The sequence below is a fragment of the Lactuca virosa genome, chromosome 6 (assembly GCF_052849685.1).
Source record: "Lactuca virosa cultivar CGN04683 chromosome 6, Lactuca_virosa_CGN04683_v6, whole genome shotgun sequence".
NCBI classification, from domain to species: Eukaryota; Viridiplantae; Streptophyta; class Magnoliopsida; order Asterales; family Asteraceae; genus Lactuca; species Lactuca virosa.
In genome coordinates, this window is record NC_136431.1 from 163202295 (window position 1) to 163228348 (window position 26054).

The 26054-nt window shown below is 33.2% G+C and overlaps 1 protein-coding gene across 1 annotated transcript; it reads left to right on the top strand.

Moving 5' to 3' along the window:
* The first annotated feature begins 19816 nt into the window (after positions 1-19816).
* On the top strand, positions 19817-23408 carry LOC145122039 (protein FAR1-RELATED SEQUENCE 5-like). Its single transcript, XM_079057717.1, has 8 exons — positions 19817-19860; positions 20283-20386; positions 20749-20947; positions 21047-21514; positions 21710-21968; positions 22147-22563; positions 22652-22716; positions 22922-23408. Exons 1-8 carry the CDS (start codon positions 19817-19819, stop codon positions 23406-23408), a joined length of 2043 nt encoding a protein of 680 aa, XP_078913843.1.
* The last annotated feature ends 2646 nt before the right edge of the window (positions 23409-26054 follow it).

The following is a 26054-nucleotide window of genomic DNA, read 5'->3' on the forward strand; positions in this document are numbered from 1 at the left end:
TGATTTATTAATATGTTATGAAAATAATATATTAATTGGAAATCGTGTTGTTTGATTAATATTTAATCAGAAATTAATTTGGAATTAATTTTGGGAATAAAGGAGTTAATTAAAAGTACATGGGCTATTTTGTAAATCACTGACAGTTGCGAAACTGGGCTCTTGGACTCCTTGGATAGGAATGGATGAAAATTATAGGGTGGCCCTATAAGTTTTCATCCAAGGCCTTCTAATGAGGAGTCCATGGGCTGCTTAGGCCTTAAGCAGGGAATTAGGGTTTCCACTTGCAAACCCTAGCTTTGGGACTAAGTCACCTCATGTATAAAAGGGATCTAACCCTTTGGATTTTTGGCTAATGCTTGCTACTCGAAACCCTAGCCGAAATTCTGAAGTACTCCCTCCTCTCTCCTCTCATCCTCTTGCAAAGAGTGTTTGTAAACCATTAGAGGTGTCACATTTGAGGCACTTGCTTTCAAGAGTCAAAGATCTACAAGGTGTTCTTGTTATTGCTACATAACAAGTAAGGTAAACATCTAAACCCTATTATTGTGTAATTTTTGAATTATATATGCTAGATCTAGGGTTTTGCTTTGGTATTCAATTTGCATGTTCAACTAGTGAAATAATTAGATCCAAAGCAATTAGGGTTACATGAACACATAGGTTGTAGTTATGCTTAAAACCCATCAGTGGTATTAGAGCCTAGGATGTTTTTCAGTTGAATTTGATGCATATGTGAATTTTCCAAAGGAGGAGGGATCAGATTCGTTAATATGTTCATAGAACTCGATGAGTTCCTCATGGGACTCGACGAGTTGGTCCAACTCGACGAGTTGGTCCAACTCGACGAGTTCACTGCCCAAAACTCGACGAGTTGAATCGTCAGATCCCTGATTTTTCGATTTTCATATCTTGATTTGATTAGGATAATTACTTTAATTCGTTTTTATTGCTTCAAATTGAATTTTCTGAAAAGCTAATGGTATATCCTAATCAAAATAAATGATTTGGTTAAATTTTGGATAAAGATAAAAATTATTTTGTTAATTTACAATTTAACAAAGTATTCTGAAAATGTTTCAAAAATGTACCCTTTGGTTTTATAATTAAAAAATTAATTAAATAGTTTAATTTTGAAATCTTAAATTTTAGAACCCAAGTATTTTAAAATTTTAAAGTACACCCTTATGGATGTTGTTAATAATTTAATTAAATGTTTAATTAAAATATAATTAATAAATCCATAAAAGGTTTAAATTTAATCAAATTAAAAGTTTAATTTATTAAAAGATTAAACCCTTAGTATTTTAAAAGTTTAAAATACACCTTTATACTATTATAGAATCTAATAATTATTTAATGATATTATAATTTTAAAATCTAAAATTGTATAGTTCAATCTAAAATTGATATTATAGAATTAAAAGTTTAATCTCTATATATATGTATAAGAAAAGTCGGTCTTACCGTTAACTTCACGAAGCTGGTCTATAAGGGGTGTTTAAGGAAGCGGCCTGTAAAATGACCGCCATTGGGTATCCATTCTTACCCACCGCACCCTTGAATAGTGGAGGGTCGTTAGCCGAACAGGCAGGATAGGACACTAAACTCTCATTAAAAGTATAATGACATAAAGTAACTAAACTTATTCTAAAATATCATTCTTAGTTACTTTAGGAAAAATGTGAATTTGATGCTAACCAATGAAATTGCACATTGCACCTTATTGGTCGTTAGTGGAGCGTGTGTGGTTAACCGGCACACTAATATGGGACCAATATTGTTGGCAATGGGTGTCTCGTAAATTATCATTGATCAATGGAGCTTGTGTGGTTAATTGGCACATTGATTAGGTGATAAATGACATCGAGACTACCAAGCTAATTTTCATGGTTATTCACATCTCGTTTGTGATCCTCGGCATCCCAGTCACAAAGTGAGAGCATAATCGAGATTAAACATGCCATTGAATAGTTCAATGAATCTCAAAAGATCTATGAGTTTCATTAGATTGAAACTGGTAAATGCTTACCTACCTAAAATAGATTCAAATTTGATTACGGCATCCCTCTTCAGAATTCGAAACGAAAATATGGATCCTAGCCTTAATTTAAATTTTGGGTTAATAATTAAGGATTAAATAAATCAACTAACTTGAATTCTTTTCTCCCTTTATAGATGTCAAGTTCAGACAACTATTGTCTTCCTGGAAATGGTTTTCCTTCTCTTTCTGGAGATGATCTTCCACAAGTTGATCAAGGTGAAAGAATCTTCCCTTCTTCGAATGGTGGAACTTGAAATCATACTTCTCCAACTCTTCCTCCACCTCCTCTAGTGATTCTTCCCGGCCCAAGTTTTCGTCAAATTAAAAATTTCAAGATTACTATTGGCATGTAAACACTTAGATGGAAATTTTGTGTGTGCACATGTTCTTAAAATGAAGTCACACCTTGACAGATTGGGAATGTTGGGTGTCGTTTTCCCAAAGGAGCTGGTTGTTGACTTGGTTCTTTACTCACTTCCTGAGTCATATAGTCAGTTTGTTAAGGACTACTATATGACTGACAACGACGTGACCCTTATTGATCTGACATATTTGCTAATTGTTGTTGAAGCAGAAATGCTAAAGTGAAATGGTCAAGCAAATGTGTTTGAAGGATCAATCTCCCAAATTTCCATGGACCTTAAAATTTTCAACATTGGTAGTCCAGAAAAGGTTTCTCTTCCCAATGGAAAGGGATCGGCTAAGGTCAAACTGTTTGACCATAATGTAAAGAGAAAGGATAATTCTGAGATAGTACCATGTGCTGTTCCTGAAGAGTTCATATGTTTCTATTGCCAATTGAAGGGACATTGGATGCGAAGCTGTCCTGTCTACCTGAAAGATCGCAGAGATAGTAAAGTCAAGTTGTATGACTCTACTTCAGGTACATCCACTATCTAACTCTATTAAGTTCCTATTCATAGATTCTTATTACAAGATGTGAAAGTCACATTTTTATGTTTTGCATGATCTAAGAGAAAGAAGGAAGCTTAAGAAGAAGTAAGGTAATTCTGATCGTGAGAGATGGATTTCAATCACATGGTTCGATGATCAGAATTTGAAGCTGATGCTTAGGAGTTATGATAGATTAATAGATTGCTTACGAAATATGTAGAAACATAGTTTTCATATATATATTTTCATTATAAGGATAAATTCTTCTGCATATTATCAATAAAGTAAATTTTGTGTTTTATCTTATTTACTTTATATTTCCTTGCAATGGTATTTATGAAAATTGGTGGTTATATTTCCATTATTAGCAATGTTAGCTATGGATTTGATTCTTTGTTATATCATTTGTGGTAATGTCATAATTAACCAAGTGAAAAAGGAATTCTCATCACCCAAGGTTCAATTGGATAGAAACTTGGAGTCATACAATTCGAATTGCGTGATGTATGAGAATCTTGATTGTTGGGAGATTATGATTAATTCCTTGTTCACGTGTTCGTGTAAGACAAGTGAAGGACTAAAGGATCTAGTACACATTGATGTGGACTAGTCAAATCCACCACAAAGGAAGATAAATTTATTCTTCATGACTTACTGATGGTTCTGTAAATATGGTTGTACTTATAAGATTAAGTGTAATTCTGATTCTTTGAAAACTTTCAAAGAGTGGCAGAACGAATAAGAAGAATCTGTTGGGTAGAAAGATAAAGGTTTCTCCAATCTGAAAGGAAAGGGGATTACTATAGTATCATGTTTTATGATCATCTTGATGATTTTTGGAACTATGTCACAATTGATCCTCTAAGGACATCTGAGTGCATCTGTATGACTAAGAAGAGAAATCAGATACTGTTGTAATAGTTTAATCGAGAGATGAGTCATACTTCATATCAAATCAAGTTTTAGAGTCATACTCTAGTAACTTCGAATCGTATCTTGAAACTTATTTCGAACTAAATAGGTTTATAACACATCATAAAATGTGGAGTAGAAATGGTTTTTATTCTAGCACATTTGGAATTGGTAGTTCTGTTGTTTTAGTTAAAACAAAGGATAAACTAAGACCAATTCAATGAAGTGTTTTCTTGATAAGAACCCACACTTACTCTTGAATATTTGGTTGTCGAGGAATGTTCCTTAACATATAAACTTATATATCAAGAAGTTAGTGGGAGTCTTATTGGTCTTGAAGAGTTTCAAGAGTCAATCAAGAATAAACTTTTAGTTATCACAGGCACACGACCTGAGGTTAATAACCTATCGTGCTCAGTTGACACATTCTTGTTTTTATGCACCTTCCTGTTGAGTTGGCAATTCTTATGAGTTCTATGGTTCTCATTTGATTGCAAAAAGGCAGAGCATGTTCGTCAGTGATAGTACATTGGTCAATGGAAGTGAACTGCTTAAACAACATGGAAGACATGGTAGGCCCTTGTGCTACCAGATGGCAAGAAATCAAGAATAAGCAAAGTTCAGTCCATGAAAGGAAAAACAAAATTTGATTTTAGTTTTTCCACAACCTTATCTTTTGAATGTAGGTCGGAATTGATAAATTCAAATGGATAGGAACACATACACCATGAAATCTAGGTGGCAAAAAATTTTCGCTATAATTCATGAAAATGATTATGAGGAAACAATTTCGCTAGCATATTTTAAATCTGGTTGATATCATTGTGATTAGCAGTTGTGATAATTGCATTCTCAAATTCATATATGATTACGACATCCCTTTTCATAGTTTGAATTTGCAAGAAATAGTTTGAACGTTCAGGAATTATTACTATAAGTTCTAAAAGGGTTTAAACACACACACATGTTATCTAATGAAAGGTGTATGAACTTGAGAAGTCTGGTTGAAGACTTATCGAAGCATCAAGTATCAGAAATCTGAACTTTAGTAAGAAAGTCAATAGTATTGATTTCTAGAAGTCCAGTTGATTTATGGATACATGTCAAAGCTAGTAGGAGCATAAGTGTTGTGCTATTGGGAGCATAATTGTGATGTTTGCTAGAGTATAATTGTTATGCTAGTGGGAGCATGATTGTTATGCTAAGTATTTCAAGTTAGAAATACTATTTATGGGAAACAAAGTTTTCAATTTGCAAGTTGCTATATTTGAGAATTGTTTTGCTATAAAAGGGATTTTGGGGAAAAGGCACTTATACTTCATTTTATATCTAAAAGTTTAGATTGAAGGATTTAATTGGAACTTAGTCATGAACATATATGAATATCATGTTGAAGTGATTCAACATAGGAAAATTCTATATATGGAAATATTATAGCAAGAGACTGATTAGGTATCATGTCTTTACATTATGTATCGAATCCATATGCTTCAAAATATAAGATTGATTACATATGTTATGATATTCGCTTGTTCCGATTTTGTCCAAATGCCTAGGGAATTAAGACGGAAAAAGGACTAGAACAAGATGTGACTAAAGTTGTTAAACAATTGTCAAGAACAATCTGAGGTGCGCTGAAGATTGGTTGCTTGTGGACAGTTGGAAGTATAGTAATATTTGGACGGACCATACTTACATGTTTCTGATTGGGATAATTCTTTATCAGAATTGATTGTCATATGGAAATATTGAAATGTTTCCATAATAGGAGTTGATGATTAGAATCTGAATGTGAGCTAGAAACCTTAATGCAGAGAATGTGTTCAAGGAGTTACCTTGAATTTGATACTTCATTAGCATGAAATTGTTTTAAGTAACAAAATTTCATTAGAGCATTTTGTGACATCATTGGCAAAGTATTTGTGACTTCTAGGCCACATCATCACAAAAGGATCGTTGCATTAAAGGTCATATTCTAACACATTTAGTGGTGACAAGAATTTTGGAAATTCTTACACTTGTAATATGGATTTGAAATTGTGAAATAAGCATCATTGGAATTATGCCCGTCGAAGTTTTACGGCAAAACCGGCACGGCACCGGGAAGCGTAATAATGAATTTACGATAGAGCGATTTTTATCCTTAGCGATCTAAACGAAAGTCGTAGAATATGTTAAACCGAGAGCGTCCATAAAAAGAACGCCCAAATCTGACTTCGTATGAGGAAGTTATGATTTTTCAAAGTTTCGGCTTAGCAGTGTACAGCCCGAAGTTCGAATATTAGACTGAGCGGTTTTTAGCCGAAACAACCTAAACGAGAATCGAAGATCTAGTTAATAGTATCATAACAATAAAAAGACAGACGAAAACGGACATCAGATTAAGAAGTTATGAATTTTTAACGGACCAATCCTGTCCAGGCCTGTTAAAAATATAAGCTTTAAAATAAAGTCAAAATTAGCCGACGGAGTCTAAATGAAAGTTGTAGAGTATGTTCCCACCTACGCATGGATATAAAGAACATCGAAAACGGAGCTCGTATGAGAAATATACGAATTTTAGAAGTTGAGTGTGCAAGTTGCGAAACTGATGCGAAATTTGCTAACGTGGCAACATCTGGGCCGTCCGATGATGATCAAGCCTCGCATCCGATGAACGACGCGTCACCCTTCGCCTACGCCCCACGTCCGAGGACGAGTACGCCCCGCGTACTCCGGTCTTATCCGGTTCCGAAGTGCGAGACAGCTGGACGCAGCTGGCATCCTCATCCGAACTACGCCCAGCGTAGTGCTGCTGAACGCCCGGCGTAGTCCGAAGCTGCTAACCCTATAAATAGGTGCGAAATCTCTCGGATTTTTCACACATTTCCACTTCTCTCTCTAAATACTTTCTCTCTCTTACCCATTCCAACCCTCCTAAACCCTAGGGAACCCCCCTAGCACCCGAAGGAAGCCCTGAGGCTCCCGGAGTCCCGAGAAAAAAAGGGTCTTTCGGTTCGGAAACGCTGCTCCGAGCAAAGCCCGGTTTTTAACAAAACCCGCTGTAAGTGAGCTACGCCTACGCAATTTTTAATATAGCTTCTAATTAATTATAGTAACATTATTAGGACCTTAAAATAATTATTTGGGCTATAGGACCTTAAAATAATTATTTGGGCTATTATTATGAGTTATATAGAGTGTTGTTTAACGCTTATATAATAATAATAATAGCTAGACTATTAATTAGTCGCGGTTAACGTTAGACTAAACCCTAGTGGTATTGATACTAGGTTTTGTCGAGGGAAACTTATTTTGAGATAACGAAGCGTTGTTCGAGTGCAGAGTCACCACCTTTCAGGTGAGTGCATAGTTACTTTCATCTTACACATAGATATGAATTATTTTATTTAAATTACGTGCTATGTGTGCATATTGTCTGAATACTTGTCGTCTATGTTGTGTGAAAGATTTTTATACATGTTTTAAATGATTTAAATGGTATATGTATTTTATATCTACAAATATGTTGGGTGTAACATGGGTAGATGAATGATGAGGGACGAAAGCTGATATAGAGGAACATTGGTAGTGTGAACATAGTGCCCTATAGGTGGACATTGACAGCAATGGACCTAGTACACTATAGATGAGCATTGGCAGATGCGCCATAACCTATAGATGTTTTTGGATCTACGAGGTACTCTAAACATCCTAGCAGTTGCGCTCTAAGGATAGTATCGGCAGCAGCGCCTAGTAGAGGACATTATAACCGTGACAGTAGCGTTTAAAGGACAATACCGGCAGAAGCGCCTCATAGAGAATGTCACAATTCTGGCAGCTGCACCTAAGTGATAATATTAGCAGTTGTGCTTGACAACTGTGGCAACGTTGGACATCGTGCCATTTCCTTAGGATGATCCTTAGGAATGAATGAACGATGAATAGCTGATTCTTAGGGTAAATCCTTAAGAAGATAATGGGGATGGGTAATTGGGTTGATTGTTTGATGTTTAAACATAATAATTATATTATTGTGGGTTGAAAACCCTATGTACTCACCAGGTTTCCCAACCTGACCCACTCCAGCTTATTTGTATCACAGGTGTCGATATGAAGTTACATTACACTAAGAGATTAAGGAGATATAAATCACTAGTGATAATGAATGTAAGTTCCGTTTATGCTTATGTTTCTGTATTGACAATGACATCCCAAAGTTTTAAAAGGAATAAAATACATTTATTCGGAAATGCTTTGATAACGTATTTATCGTGTTTTTCTGGGAACAAATTCCGCAACATTTTCTTAAAAGAGATGCTCTGATTTTTATAAAGCATAAACAAAATCGGTCTTTTCTGGCCGTGAAAATGGGGATGTCACAGTTGGTATCAGAGCATTAGTTTAAGCGAACTAGGAATAAGGATTTATTTCTAGACTTAAACTTAGAATGCTAAGCGATGATCGTGAGGAGTGTGTCTAAAATATTTTAGGTAGTACACCTAAATAGACACAAGCACTAGCTAATTTAGGGAAGATGCCTAAAACGCTTTTATGTGCTAAATGCTTTGTGCCTGATATGCTGTTAGTTGTTCGGATCTATGGTCTGTTGCCGACCGGATCTGGAAACCTTATGTGTTTAAGATTCTAAACGTACAACTATGATATTAGAACTAGCATATAAACGTTTCGGAGAGATAAGGATGATTTAAACGTCTATCCTAAATAAAGATCTAGATTCACCTTATTCGGTGTATATATCAAAATGGTAAGAACCCGTAGTGGAGCCGGGAATGCAAATGGGAATAGGAATCAACCCCCGGTGATTCAGCAAATACCTGTTGTAATAGAAGTTGCACCCGAGCCAATCACCATGGCTGGAGTACAAGCCATGATTCGGGCTATGTTAGCCGAACAAAGGGAAGAAATGAGGCAGATGTTAAATGGGGACGAACCTACCATGCCCATTGAGCAACCCGAGCTGATTCCCGAGCAATCAGAGGAAAGGGACTACAGTGGGACCATTGGTCAAGCCAACCCACCAATAGTTCGACGAAACAATCAAGATAATAGAGAAGAAAGGAATGGATGCAGGTACAAAGATTTTCTAACTTGTAAGCCATCGACCTTCACTAGGAAGGAAGATCCAATCGGAGTTATGGATTGGATCTCGGAGATGGAGTTGGCCTTCATAACGTGTGGTTACAGAGGCAAGTTACAGACCACTTTTGCAGTGCGTCAGTTCCGAGGAGGCATTGTTCGTTGGTGGAACACCCTGGGGAAGACTCTGAGCTCCAATGAGCCCCTGCAACTAACGTGGGTAGAGTTTTTGGTACAATTCAAACGCAAGTACTGCTCAGCCCAAAACTTGCTCGAGCTAGAGAACCAATTCCTAACCTTGAAGAAAGGAAGCATGTCGATTGATGAATACACCAACAACTTCATAGAGAAGATGGAGTTTGCCTTACGTCTTCTCCCAGATGCGATGACGAAAATCGACAAGTGCGCCAAGGGACTTCCATGGGAATATGCAGTGCCAGTGCGTCAGGCACCTATATTGGAGGCAGATATCTAGGCTGCCAAGTCTGTTGAGGAGATGATCAAGGGAAGATCCGCCAGCAAGATTGAGGTTGGCGAAAAGAGGAAATTCGAAGGATCGACAAGGCCCGATGAGAAGAGCAAGTCCAGTACAAGGAAGTTTAGAGGAGGAGGAAGTGAAGCAAGATGGTGCGAGAAGTGCAAAAAGAAACACTCTGGAAAATACGGTGAGGAGGTGACTTGTTTCAAGTGTGGGAAGCATGGGCATTATGCCAACGAGTGTACATTCAACAAAAGAGTGTGCTACGGATGTAACGAGGAAGGGCACTTCAAGCAAGACTGCCCAAAGAGAGAAGGGGCTACAAAGCCAAATGTGCCGCCAAAGCCAAATGTGAGAGCATTTCAAATGATCCTTGACGAAGCAGATAACAATGCAAGGATTCAGGAGTGAAGGCTTGATATCCAAAGATCGAGTTATGAAGTAACCAAGGGATAGTATCGTATAATGTAGCCTATTAGAGGCATAGTATAGGGTGAACTTGAACACCTATGTAATAGTTTCAAGAAATAATAAAACATTCGTTTGGTTATCTGATGTGTTAAACTGTTGTGTGATTTCTGTATGGTGACTTGGAAAAACTGCGAGACAATACTTGGGACGAGTATGAGTAGGTGTGAAAGGTAGTAGATGCATATACTACCGGAAGCACAGGACTCACGCTAGGATCAGGGAAAGTCACAAGGTTACCAAGAAGCTAGTAATTGATTTCGTTTTATTCAAGTATGTCGTTACCATCGTTTAGGTAATGACTAAGAAGATGATTGCTATTCCGACCCTAGTGGTCATATCGAATTGAGTCCGACTACGATGAGTATGATACGTGGTTCAGAGAACCAAGTTTGATGTGACATCTGACTTAAGCCGGAAGATTAATGTAAAAGCAATCGGTAGAGGTATCGCGATAGTTTCTTATAGCTAGAAATGCTACCTTTTAAGATGAGATTAGAACATGAAGGAAAGTAAAGTCTGTTCTGGAAAGCTCTAAGAGACCTGAGTCTAAGCGTTGCAATATACGATGATATGTCATTAGAATATGACACGTCGGTCCATTGTAGTAATCAGAGAACTTATCTTAAGTTCATTAAGAAGAAGAAGGGTCTCCAATAAGTATTGAGTTTGTAACTCGAAACTTACAACATAGTATGACGAGCGGATGCAAGATCGAGCACTGTATGTACTAAGAAGTCCAAGAGTTAGATACTCATTCGAAGGAACAAAGAAGTTACGATTATTACCTAGGATGAAGAGATAGCGTATGGAGTCATTGTACTGCCCTGTTTTGTTGATGATTCCGGTACGTAATCATCCTAAGGGGGAGATAATTTTAACGCCCGTAGATCCGGACTAGTCAATTTAGAGATAATAGGGGTCGAAAACGACTTTTCGACAAAATATTATTTAGAATAAATAATCTTAACCAATTTGTAGAATATGTCTCAAGGGTTCCGTACATATAAAGAACGTCGAAATCCGAGTTGTAACGAAGAAGTTATGGCCCGTCGAAGTTTTACGGCAAAACCGGCACGGCACCGGGAAGCGTAAATAATGAATTTACGATAGAGAGATTTTTAGCCTTAGCGATCTAAACAAAAGTCATAGAATATGTTAAACCGAGAGCGTCCATAAAAAGAACGCCCAAATCTGACTTCGTATGAGGAAGTTATGATTTTTCGCAGTTTCGGCTTAGCAGTGTACAGCCCGAAGTTCGAATATTAAACCGAGCGGTTTTTAGCCGACATAACCTAAACGAAAATCGAAGATCTCGTTAATAGTAGCATAACGATAAAAAGACAGACGAAAACGGACATCAGATGAAGAAGTTATGAATTTTTAACGGACCAATCCTGTCCCGGCCTGTTAAAAATATAACTTTTAAAATAAAGTAAAATTAGCCGACGGAGTCTAAAGGAAAGTTGTAGAGTACGTCCCCGCCTACGCATGGATATAAAGAACGTCGAAAACGGAGCTTGTATGCGAAAGATACGAATTTTAGAAGTTGAGTGTGCAAGTTGCGAAACTGATGCGAAATTTGCTGACGTGGCAACATCTGGGCCGTCCGATGATGATCAAGCCTCGCATCCGATGAACGACGCGTCACCCTTCGCCTACGCCCCGCGTCCGAGGACGAGTACGCCCCGCGTACTCCGGTCTTATCCGGTTCCAAAGTGCGAGACAGCTGGACGCAGCTGGCATCCTCATCCGAACTACGCCCAGCGTAGTGCTGCTAAACACCCAGCATAGTCCGAAGCTGCTGACCCTATAAATAGGTGCGAAATCTCTCGGATTTTTCACACATTTCCACTTCTCTCTCTAAATACTTTCTCTCTCTAACCCATTCCAACCCTCCTAAACCCTAGGGAACCCCCCTAACACCCGAAGGAAGCCCCGAGGCTCCCGGAATCCCGAGAAAAAAAGGGTCTTTCGGTTCGGAAACGCTGCTCCGAGCAAAGCCCGATTTTTAAGAAAACCCGCTGTAAGTGAGCTACGCCTACGTAATTTTTAATATAGCTTCTAATTAATTATAGTAACATTATTAGGACCTTAAAATATATATTTGGGCTATTATTATGAGTTATATAGAGTGTTGTTTAACGCTTATATAATAATAATAATAGGTAGACTATTAATTAGTCGCGGTTAACGTTAGACTAAACCCTAGTGGTATTGATACTAGGTTTTGTCGAGGGAAACTTATTTTGAGATAACGAAGCGCTGTTCGAGTGCAGAGTCACCACCTTTCAGGTGAGTGCATAGTTACTTTCATCTTACACATAGATATGAAGTATTTTATTTAAATTATGTGATATGTATGCATATTGTCTGAATACTTGTCATCTATGCTGTATGAAAGATTTTTATACATGTTTTAAATGATTTAAACGGTATATGTATTTTATATCTACAAATATGTTGGGTATAAAACGTATTGTTTGCGAGTCAGTTGTGCATTGATAATACGTAAATAGATCAGTAACTTGATGTTATAAAACGCATTGTTGTATGTGATTTGATGAGTAAATAGTACAAGCATATGAGTCGAAGTTTATCCGTTCCTTTTGCCTTAACGGGAAAAAGGATATTTGTGGGCCCCAGGATGATTTGGTGATGACATCTAAAGCGCTTGGCCAAGCGTGGATTGAATTGATGTGTTCAATTAGTAGTCTGATATCAGTCGTCATAAATCGGAAATTGGGAAACAAACCTTGGATGTAGTGAATGATTATAATCCATGTCTCATGTTCATACGATATCTTGTAGAATGGAGGAATATTTGATCCCTTATCTAAGGACACGTAACTGACTAGGTTAGAGTTCGACAACGGCTTTTGAAAGCTACGATTGTTGGTCAAATTTTGAGGTCATACTTGCAATTATAGTTATTAGACTTATCCATGTGGGAGACTGTTGGATTAGGTGTCTAAGCCCATGACTATAATTGGTATGTGCTTGATTTGATAGTAGCATGGTCCTTTTGGGTTGCCTTCACTCTTGTAACTTGACAAGATGACTTTTGGAGAGAAGTTGAACTTATGTTTAGAATAGTGAATTCATATAAATGATTTATTAATATGTTATGAAAATAATATATTAATTGGAAATCATGTTGTTTGATTAATATTTAATCAAAAATTAATTTGGAATTAATTTTGGGATTAAATGAATTAATTAAAAGTACATTGGCTGTTTTGCAAATCATTGATAATTATGAAACTGGGCTCTTGGACTCTATGGATAGGAGTGGACGAAAATTATAGGGTGGCCCTATAAGTTTTCGTCCAAGGCCTTCTAATGAGGATTCCATGGGCTGCTTAGGCCTTAAGTAGGGAATTAGGGTTTCCACCTGCAAACCCTAGCTTTGGGACTAAGTCACCTCATGTATAAATGGGATCTAACCCTTTGGATTTTCGGCCAATGCTTGCTACTCCAAAACCTAGACTAAATTCTGAAGTAGTCCCTCCTCTCTCCTCTCATCCTCTTGCAAAGAGTGTTTGTAAGCCATTAGAGGTGTCACATTTGAGGCACTTGCTTTCAAGAGTCAAAGATCTACAAGGTGTTCTTGTTATTGCTACATAACAAGTAAGGTAAACATCTAAACCCTATTATTGTGTAATTTTCAAATTATATATGTTGGATTTAGGGTTTTGCTTTGGTATTCAATTTACATGTTCAACTAGTGAAAAACTTAGATCCAAAGAAATTGGGGTTGCATGAACACATAGGTTGTAGTTATGCTTAAAATCCATCACTAAAGTCAAACTTGGTCAATTTAACAGTCAACGATCAAACGTCAAAGTTAAAGTCAACCTCAACCGACCTCCATTTCGTGGCCATCCTTAGGCTATGTCGTGGTTGATGGCTTTAAACCGATCAGTACCGGTCTCGGATAAATCAAAATTCTCACCAAAATACATAGCCACATCGTGGCCCCAAAGCACCACGTCGTGGTAGAGACTGTCTCAAAACAGTCGCGAAAAACCCCACCGCTACGTTGTGGCACCCTACTGCTACGACATGGGAGAACGTCTGAAGGAAAAATTCTTTTCCAATATCCTTAATCCATAAAGCCTTTTACACAAGCTTTCCAGAAAGCATCTAGGGGTCCTATTGGTCCCTAAAAATGTAAAATTTATGGACATGCATGCCTCATGCATGTTCTCCATCAAAGCTAGGTCAAAAAGAGCAGAAAAGGGACCTACACTCATGCAAGGATCCAAAACCAGAACCAATTTTCAGATCTACAAAGTATAGTGTCATTGGGACTCCGAAGAGTCATAAAATTGCAAACTTTATCACTTTGTTTCACTCAAAATCCATCAAAGAGTTCAATCATGCAAGATAACTCTAGATCCATAGAGAAAAGATGAAAGCTAGATTAAAGATGCTTACAAATGATCTAGCAAAATGATAGCAGAGATTGGAGTGTGTTGTTTGCTTGCTTCTTGCACTCAATCTTCTTCTATTTCCTTAAAAATCACAAAATAGGCTTGAAAATGAGCTCAAAAGCTTCAAGGTGGGTTAAGGTTAGGTTTTTGGGGATGGAGAATGATGAAGGATGAAGATGGGCAACCCTAGCCTCCCCACTTTCCTTTAAATACAAAAAACATTATGGTTTTCCCGACAGAGGGTCGCCAATAGATGCCACGTCGTGGGGGTCATTAAATGATCCTCGAAAGTTCCAGCATCACCATGTTGTGGGATGCCTTCACCGCGATGTGGTCACTCCCAAAATCCTAAATACATTAAAACTAAGTACCTTCAAGAATCTGGATGTTACATAAAAAGAATTTTTTATGACGAAATTCCTAGTTGATGGATAATATGGTTTATAGTTGTATCAGCCTCACTGGAAAATAATCTAAATGACATTGTAGATATTAGACTTACATATAACAGGCTAATAATTGTTGGAGATTGATTGGAAGTTATGTAGCAGTCGTTGTGGTAGATCCTTACTTGAACTCTTTTTATCTCTAGATTTTGATGAACAAACATCTCTCGATAATGTCGAAACTTCTTCAATCTTGCGAGAAATTCATCAATATCCCAAATTTTCTGTTCCAATATTGATTTTTGTTTGGAAAAATCTCAATTTACATATGATTTTAGGTAGAAGAGTTTGTGGTGACCGCCCTGGTAGTAAGGAAGCGACAGTTGCAATTATGGTGTTAGGGTTTGAGTTTGAGTTCTTGAAGGTAGGTAAAAGTGTTTTAGTAAAAGTAACATCAACTCTTATTTTTTATATATGAAATTATGGTTTTGATGTTAATGTTATCAAAATGTATGTCATTTCCACCTAGTTATTATAAAGTTTCTTTTTTACCATCATGTCCCTTTCTTTTTTTCCATATAAAAAAAATAAAAATTAACAAACTTAAATTAGTTACTATTAGTTGATAATGTTTTAATGGTTATATATATATATATATATATATATATATATATATATATATATATATATATATATATACCCAAATATGATTGAACAAAAAAAATAAAATAATTTTAGAGTAATTTTTTATCACTAATTTAAAAAATAAATTAGTATATGGAAAACAATAAACCATCTGAAAATTAAAGGTAATGCTATAAAACCTATTTTGAGGACTTAAAACATTATTTTTTCATCTTAATTTGATATTTAAATGGTTTTTTCTTATTAAAAACTCAAACCATCTAAAAGATCTCTAAAGCTGCAGTGAGTGCCTCGTTAAAGAGTTCCACAAATCCTATGTAACTTTGGCACACACCGCGACATACCTCAACAAGGCAACTCGTTAGCTCTAGTTGGCATATATCTATCGACTCTCTCTCTTGTTCAATTTGGCATTGACTCCTTTGAAGATCAATCCTTTTTTTTATTTTACCCTTTTAATTATAATAAGCTATTATTGCATGATATACCATTCCACCTAGATGACAAACTTTTGTAGTATCATGAAAAATCTTATGTGACGTCTACGTGGACCAAGACAAGTGTGTCACCACTCCCTCTAGCAAAATTGTGACGTTTTATTAAAACTTATTACTATTGATTTTTGTATAAGCACTTATTACCATTGGGACATACAATTTTTAATTTTTTTTTCTATTAATCATTCAATATATATTGAGTGGTCAATATACTTCTATGTTTTGTCATTTAAACCCTTCTTATTTTAGTTATATTTCATTTTACCATCTTAAATATATTTTAGATTTTAATATATTTTATTTATTTACTAATTAATTATTTCTAATAAATATTTAATGACATTTAATTTATGAAATATAAATTATAATGATTATATAATTTTTTTTAATCTTTTTTATGATTATTCCGTCATAGTTTTTTCATATTAGTTTTTCCGAACAATATGTTGTAATATATTTATTTTGAAACAATTTATTGTAATATTTTTAATAAGTTAACATCCGATGTGTGTTTAAAAATTAATAATTAAATAAATGAGGTTTTTAGAATATTTTAAATAGATATAGATAAATTAGTTAATTTTTTATAAAAAAAAGTTATAAAAAGAAATTAACCATTTTATGGGTTATTTAATTTGAGGATAAAGTGTTTGGAATGATGATGTAAATACTTTTAATTGTTATTATATCTAATCATTGAAGATGCTTTAATTATTTATTTTTTATTTATTTATTTATTTATTATTTTGTTTTTGATATTATATGGTTTTTTTTAAATTATTTTTAGGGTTTTCTAATATGTGCCCTAAGAGCATATATTATGGTAATTTTTTTATTAAAACTAGGATTCGTATTAAATAACAAACTGTTTATTCTTTTCCATATTTACCTTTATATTATTCGCCTTCTAAAAATAAATATTAGTTAAATTATTATTTTATTTCTCTCCATTTTTTCCTTCACTCGCCGGTATATCTTCATTTTAGTTCCTTCATATATTACATGTTTATGTTTATATATTGACATTTTTAATTCTTCATTTTACATTATATCTTCCTGTCATTTTTCTTAAACAACTAATAGCTTTTGGTTTCCTTTATTTTACATTATATTAATTCAAATACGACCATTAAAATATGGAACATTGAAAAGAAAAGTGAAAGGATTTTCATATGATAACAAAATGTAGAGTTTAATAGCGATATTACAATTTAGCATTTAAAATGAAATATCATATTGAAATCTTCACTCTGCATATCAATTTTCTTTTTTTAGCCACTTGTTGAGCATTATTAAACTCACGCTCTGGACATGTGCTGAAGTTGTGACTAGAAGATCTGCAAAGTCTGCACCACTTTACTTGTCTTGCTAATTCCTTTCCACTTTTCATTCGCTTTTGCTTAGGGCGTACTTTTGTTTTTGAAATAACTGGGCATCGAACCAACTCAATTGCATTAGTTACAAGATCATTATTGTTTCCACAAGATGATGAAGCATCAACATTTCCTTCTAGGTGTGACTGATAAATTTCATTAAATTGAGCATCTTTTCGACTCAAATGTGACAACCAATAATTAGAAGGAATTTCAAAAGAACCATTATGGATAAGAACACTTAAGATATGACGACAAAGTATCCCGACAAATTCAAAGTTTTTGCAAGTGTATTAGCCATCTTACCATCCCAAACCACCTGATGTTGTCGAGCCACTTTATAATGTTTGACAATAAAACTTATTGAATCGCTTGAGCAAACTGATCATGAAACTTTTTGAATGCGTATGGAGTCAAAACTTGGTAGCCTTGTTTTTTAATGGTGATAATCATCTCAAATGCGACTCTTTGACATTTTGACAACATACTATCATGCATTTGTTTATGCCCAACATCTTCAATGGCAAGATCAACCTATACAATTATAAGTAAAAATATTAATTGAAAAATGTTTAACCTAAAAAAATATAATAAACTAAATATTGGTACTTACTTGTCTAATAAACTCAATTAGACATGTATGGGAAGATATAATTTTTTATAAATGAATTTATGGTCTCTGATCTTTCTGTAGTCGTCATGCCACAAAAGAAAAAGCCACGAAGACAAGCAACCCAAAAAATTTTAATCTGGTACAACACTGTCACATGCTTATTCTTTTCAAGACTGAATTTTGCAAAAATACTAACGGCCATTGCTGCTCAAATTCTTCAAACGAATCTAACTTATATAAGTTGTAAAATTCGGTGCACCAACTTGAGTATTCGCTTCTTAGCACCGAAGTAAACCAACTACTAAACTTAGTGGTGATTTGCCATATGAAAAATGCATGCTTAGTATAAGGCATCTATGTTTCAATTGCTTGTTTCATCATAGGATCTTGATCGATCAATATCGTTTTCGGTGACTTTTTCATAAATAGAGTAAAATTCTGAAAATAAAGTAAATTTAATAAATTTAATCAGATAATAATGCAAATAGGTTTTAAAAAAATCAAACAAAAATATAGTCACCTTAAAGAGCCATTCGAATGTGTTCAGTTTCTCGTTACGTAGAAGTGCACAACCAAACAATATAGTTCTTCCATGATTGTCAATACCGACAAATATGCCAAATGACATGTCATATGAATTCACATTGTATGTAGTATCAAATACCACAACATCTCCGTATTTTTGATACAATTCAAAACAAGGAGCATAACACCAAAAAATATGTTCTAGTCTTTTTTCGCTATCTAGTGTAAATGCATATTGAAAATTAAAATTTTCATTTTAAGCACTTTTAAAGTACTCCAAAAGCTCCCTTGCACCATTCTATGAGTGCAGCTTATGATTTTTGGTAAAAATGTTATAGACATCCTTCTTAAGAAAAGAAAGTTCTCAATGTCTCACATTCCTTTCAAGCTCAATCACATGCATAATTTGTGTAAAGGACAAACCCCATTCTTTTAATAAAAGTATGCGTTTTTCATCTTCTAATGTAATATTACGGTAAGATGGTAAAAAACGAACCTCTTGATCAGACAACAAAACATGATTATGCTCCATAACAAACTTAGTGACTTGCCACTCTTCGAGGGAAATTTCGTTAATTCTTCTCAATGTTATATGCATGTGAGCCTTGCATTCACATCTTGTATAACCTCGGTTTCTTGGTTTTTTTGTGTAATTTTTTTAAACTCAGGGTTTCCTTCATGATGACAAAAAATGTCACGTCTTTTCCTTACTACGGTTTTCTTGTTCACGAATCTTCATTTTCAAACGGAAAACCCTTTCTTTCGTGCATATTTTTGATTAAAAAAATTAAGAGCCTCTTCTTCACTTAGAAAATATTGACCAACAAATGGTTCATCAAAATTTGTGTTGTTGTTTTTACTATGTTTCTTCAATAGCAGTTTCTTCATGCCGAGCATTTATGGAGTTTTCTTCCACAGGAACTTCATTAAGATAAAAAAAAGATGCATTCTTCCATCTGTAAATGTTAGCAAAATGTTAAGCTATTATTTGTTAAAGAAAATGACAGAAGATATACCGTAAAAAAACGAATTAAATATATCATATATACACAAACATGGAATATATGTAATCATATTGGAAGGAACTAAAACTAATATATATATATATATATATATATATATATATATATATATATATATATATATATATATAGAGAGAGAGAGAGAGAGGTAAGTTCAATTGAGAAATTAAAAAAGATTGAGAATGGGGGAATCATTCTCAGCCAATCATTTATCTAACATGTTCACCTTAAAAAAATGCGCGTGTCATTTTTCATTAAGGGTATCTTTAAAGTAGCAACTTTTTTATATAGAACTTACCTGTTCGTTGTTATCAGTTTCCAATTTGATGATATCTTTAGCTCGTTTGAATCGGATATGAGGAATTCATTATCAATATTATTTTCATTATATAACTCGTTAGCAATTATACGTATTTTTTCCATTAATCGTGAGGTTCCGCATCTATGTTTCAGTTTTCTTCTTCGTATTCAGTTTCCGATTTGATCAGGTATGTATATCGTTTGAATTGGATATATCGGAGTTCATTATCAAGATTATTGCTTTATATAATTTGTTTGGAATTACGCGTATTATTTTCGTTTTGGAGTTGTTTCATCGGAGTTCATTATCAAGATTATCAAGTTTCGAATATGTATTGGAGTTGTTTCATCGGATTTTTGTTATGTAGTTTGAGATATTTATTTCAAATCGAAGCTGATTTAATTTTCAATCGGATATATCGTTGTAGTTTTTACGCTCTGAACTGAGAGAGATTGCTTAATTACATCATCTGATCGAGTTGATTTAAGTTTCTTTCAGATATTTTGTACGTTGAGGTGAGATATATTCGAAATTAACAAGGTTTTCATATTTACGACTTTTTTTGTGAGATATATTCGATATTAAGATTGTTTTTGTTTATTTATACAGATCATTTGGTTTATTATGTCGAATTCTAGTGTTATTGATGGTGATTTGTATTCTTCGATGTGTGAGAGTGAAGAAGAAGATGTTGAGAACTCATTTTTTTGAAGGTATCAATTATTGAATTATTTTGTTGTTTTTAATTTTGTTGATTATTATTTATTGACATATGAATATGTTAATATGAATAAATTGTTGTCTTATTCATATATGAATAAACGTGTGATAATTGTAATTTCGAATTTATTATTATTTTCGTTTTATTCATATATGAATAAGTTATGTTTATTTTATATATTTTGAATCCTCATGAATTTTATGTATTCATATATGAATGTTTTATTAATCCATTAATAAACATTGTTTTTGTTTTATTCATATGAATTTCATGTATTCATATATGATTGTTTTATTCATATATGATTGTTTTATTCATGCATTATTATATTGATTTAGATTTATAATTTTTTAGGTGGTGAATCTTCGAGTTTAGTTGATGATGCGCAATATTGTGGTGATATAATTGGAGAACATGTCTATAAGCCAGATGTACCTGTTCAACTTATTCCATTCAAAGGTTTAATCTTCAAATCATTAAAGTTGGCCATCAAAATGTATTCCGAGTATGCTGAAATTGGTGGTTTTGATGTGAGACTGAGCACGCAGTCAAGGTTTGATAACAAGATTATAAAGAAGAAACATGTTATATGTAATCGTGGTGGCAAATAGAAAAAGAAATCTTGTGACACATTGGGTACAAGTGGTGTTAGGAGGAAACGAAATTCAAATTCAAGAGTTATTGGTTGTCAAGCAAAGATTATATTTGAATCTGTGTATGGAACTCTAGATTATAAAGTTTTTAGTGATTTAAAAAAAGCGAGGCAAATTTCATATTCAGAAAAAGAGTTTATAGTGCGTGCTTCCACATCAAAAATAGGCCCAACTATGGCTCATAAGTTGAGGGCAAGTCTAAGAGGTGGGTATGAGTTTGTAAAGCCCAAAGTAGTTGACTATAAAATTTTAAGGAGAGATATCAACATGTTTATAGGTTATAAAGATGTCCAAATGATAGTAAACACAATGAATGACCGTCGAGCTCACTATCCAAATTACTCATTTGAGTTTAATTGTCAAGATAATGTTTTGGACTGTATGTTTTGGGCTGATGAAATGGAGAAGGCATATTATGCTGAATTTGGTGATGTTATCTCGTTTGATGCGACTTTCCGAACAAACAAGTAAGTTATTCTATCTACTTTTTTATTGCTTATTCATATATGAATATTTTAACTTTTACGTTTCATGTTCAGTTTTTATTGTTGAAATTATTCTAATAATATACTGTAATTGTATTCATACATGAATATTTTTATTTTTACTTATGAATACATCACAAATTGACTTTCATGAACACTTTTTTTTGTGTGTGTTAGGTATCGAATAGTTTTTGTTCCATTTACTGCTATTGACCATCATAAAAAATCAGTTACTGTTGGAGCGGGTTTGCTAAGAAATGAAAGCATTGAGTCCTACTATTGGTTGCTTAAAGCATTTCTTAAAACTCATGGGAAAGAACCAACACTTGTTTTAACCGATCAAGATGCTGCAATAAAACAAGTTATTGAGAATGTTTTTCCTAATTCAAAGCACCGATTATGTATGTGGCATATAATGAAGAAGTTGAAAAACAAGGTATTATTTTAATATATTTCAAATATATTACATAGTATTTAGTTATTCATAGATGAATATACTAAATTTTTCAAATATTAGTTTATTCATTTATGAATATTTATTGATATTTTACTTGTTCATATTTATTCATTTACGAATAAATATAGAAGTTTATATTATTTTTGTTTTAATACAGATATCAGATGATTTATTTACGAACACAGACTTTAGAAAAAGATTCTCGAAGCTTGTTTGGGACATTAATATGAAACCTAATGTATTTGAGGTGAAATGGGGTTTGCTTATGAAGGAATTCAATCTGGAAGACACGAGATGGTTTAAAGACATGTTTACAAAACGTGATTCATGGGTACCTGGATATTTTAATGATATTGCAATGTGTGCGTTAATAAAGACTACGTCGAGGTCAGAGAGTATGAATTCATTCTTTAATACCTACTCAGAAAGTGGTAATTTACTTTTGAATTTCATGATGAATTACGACACTTCCATTCAAAAGCAAATGAATACTCAACGAGAGCTTGATAAGGCATCAAAGAAAGCATCATATAAAATGCAAACACCTCGAGAAATAGAACTACAAGCATCAAAGGTTTATACAAGTACATTATTTTTTGAGGTGCAAAAGGAAATATATAAAGCAAGTTTTTTCTGTACATACTCGTATGTTGGTATTGAAGATGGGTGGGAAGTTTATATTGTGCAACACAACAACACTAAAAGCGAATTTAAAAATGAATTTAAGGTAATTTAATAGTTTTTTATGAAAAATATAATGTTTATATATATTCATATATGAATACTTATATATGATTGTTCATATATGAATGTAAATGTGTAATTTTTGTTTAAATTGTTTTTTCATTTTTTTATTATGTTTTTGTATCAACTGAAGAGAAAGAAATAAATTGCAGTTGTGAACATTTCAAGTGTATGGGTGTTTTATGCAGACATGCTTTTACAATAATGATGAGATGTGGTGTGAAAGAAATTCCTGAAAGGTACATTTTGAAAAGATGGAGAAAGGATGTGATATCAAAAAATTATCATTTTAGTTCTCTTCAATCTGATTCAGGGGATTGTGAGAATGTGAAGCTAGTCAATGATTCATATTATAATTTTCAATCATGTTTGGATATTGTAAGAGATGACAAAAAGAAATTGGCTTTGTTTGCTGAGAAACAACAGATGTTGTTGAAGGAATTTGAGAGTGAGAGTCATTATACATCTGCTGGATTGAAAAGCAAGACGGATGGTGAAGTCGTATGCAAGCTTATGGGTGTTTCTATTCCTATTCCAAAAGAGATTAATATTCATGTTCCTCAAGTTCAAAGCAATAAAGGTTCTGGAATCAAGAAAAGAATTCCAAGTGCATGTGAAGTAGTATATGAAAATTCTAAAAAAGAACATAGAATGTGTTCAGGATGTGGAAAATGAGTTCCTCACAATTTACGTACATGTCCAGTAAGAATTGCAGCTGCTCAATCAACAAAAGACATTTTGGGTTTTTGTTTTTGTTTTTTTATGTTTTTTCGCTTTATTCATTTATGAATATATTCAGATAATAACCATAAACAATAATATTCATGTATGAATAATACACATTTATATTGATATGGTAAATTGAGATTTGAATATATGTTCTTTTAAAATGAATATATCATATTTGTTTTTTAAATAAGTTATATTAAATAAGTTATATCGATATGGTAAATTTATATGTGAAATACACATATTATTTGTAAATTATTCATAAATGAATACATAATACATGGATTCATTTATCATTGAAGATGTTATTATTTACATATTAAAGGTGAATGAATATACAATGTTGGTATTCAATTATGAATAAACTTAAATAAAATTGAAAACTAGTATAAATGAATACAAATATGTGAACTTTGTTATACTAATAAATAAGTTATATTCATATCTTAACTTTTTTATGTTCATATCTGAACTTTGTTATACTAACATATTACTCCTAACTTAATCATAAATGAATATATCATATTCGTATTCATTTATGAATAAACAGAAATAAACTTTGAAAATATTTGAATATAAAAAAATGACAGAAATAAGCTAACTTGTTTCTACTAATAAATAATTTATATTCATATCTGAAATTTGTTATATTCATATATGAACTTTGTTATACTGACATATTACTCCTAACTTAATCATAAATGAATATATCATATTCGTATTCATTTATGAATAAACAGAAATAAACTTTGAAAATATCTGAATATAAAAAAATGACAGAAATAAGCAAACTTGTTTCTATTACATAATCATTCAACACAAGATAATAAAACCTATTCATAAGCATTTCACAAACTATTTAAACTATGTTCAATAACATTTAACAAACCATCTAAAACTTGTTTCACATAATCATCTTACATGTACTTCAAATTCATTCATCTTCAACACAAACTATTCTATAGCATCACACTTCATCACAAGCAATCATTACTATTCTTTTAACCTTTTTTGAATTGTTTGCATAACCTTGTATGTCTGATCAGTACGCACTTTGAATTCAACTTTTTGATATTTTTTAGCAAGATCCAACACCTTAGCCTTCAACATGTTAATTTCAGAAGTTAGCATTCGGTGTGCATACCTTTGCCTGAGCTTCTCTAAAGTAGTTTGTTGAATTGCACTTTCTTTATGAAGACCTGGTTTCCACTTTGAGAGTGGTTGTCCCATATAGGTCTCCGTATGTCTCATTGCAAAGACCCCACAATCAACTTTGTTTTTAACTTTTCTCCATGACATTTCAAGTCGTTGGGGGTGTGATACTTTCTTTTGAGATTGCATTTTCTCTTGGATGGTTTATTTCTTTAAAGTATCTCACAAACAAATTTTTCTGATCATTAAATAAAATAAAAGTTAGATGTGTAATAAATTGGTTCTTTTATGCTGTTGTGAATTGGGTACATACCAAAGGTTTCAATAGTACTCCGTATTTCCCTTCATAATCCCCCTCAACTGCACTGTTGTCCAGAATTTCAATTGATGGTTTCTTTAAGTTGAAGACAATCACAAAAATGTGAGCACTTCTAACAACTGGAAAGAATACCTATTTTTATGTATATAATGGTAAGTATTTTGTTGATAAAATATATATAAAAAATAAGTTTAATTAACATACCATGTCAATATCTTTTATATTCAAGATTTTTTTGTACCCATCGGTACTGTCATGAAAGCTCTCCTTGAATTTTTCATACTTTCTTTCATCAGAGAATGTTGAAGTTAGATAAGTAGTCTGTAACCAATATAATTTTAAAGGATTAGTAAATTGTTAATCATAAATGAATATATCATGTTGGTATAATAATCATAAGTATATACTAAAGACATTTATTTTTGATTTTTTTATTCAAAGATGAATACATAATCATATGTGAATTTCAGTTGAATATATATAATTATATTAAAGAATACATCATATTGGTATAATCATATGTGAATTTTAGTTGTAAAAAAATATAATATTCATAAATGAATACATCATATTGGTGTATTCATTTATCAATAAAGAAGAAATTAAGGTTAGAACATAAACTTACAGAAACTGCAACTTTCAAGAAGAGTCTATATAGTGAATTTCCAAAATCCCTTTCCAGTTCTTGGTGGTTAAGTAAATCAACCCAAGTGTCTAAAACTTCTCCAAAAATTTATGTGCTTGCATATAGACTTTCCATAATTTCTCTTTATGTTATCTGACCATATTTTGTCTGGACAACCACATCTCTGCAAATATATAATCAAAATGTCATACATTATTATCTATATAATAATCATATATGAATGTCTATAAAATAAAGTTACTTACGATGTATTCCCTTGCAAGTTGAACAACCACTCACAGACAATACTCTCCTGATGTGTCAGTTTAGGTTTTGTGTCTATTATTCTGCATTTGAAAGGTGATTTGAAAGCATCGACAAGCTTCTTCTCTCTTGGTTCATCCAGATCATGCTTTGATGGCCCTATTTCAGTAGGAATTGCTACAGAGATTGGTTTCATTTTTGTTTGCTAATCTGATAACAACCTTGTGATGGT

Excerpts from the sequence above, each read along its gene's own strand:
- LOC145122039 (XM_079057717.1), top strand. The coding sequence starts at position 19,817 with ATGTTTCAGTTTTCTTCTTCGTATTCAGTTTCCGATTTGATCAG. Across the intron at positions 20,948-21,046 it reads AGACTGAGCACGCAGTCAAG|GAGGAAACGAAATTCAAATT; the intron begins GTTTGATAACAA and ends AAGTGGTGTTAG. Across the intron at positions 22,717-22,921 it reads AATTTAAAAATGAATTTAAG|ACATGCTTTTACAATAATGA; the intron begins GTAATTTAATAG and ends TGTTTTATGCAG.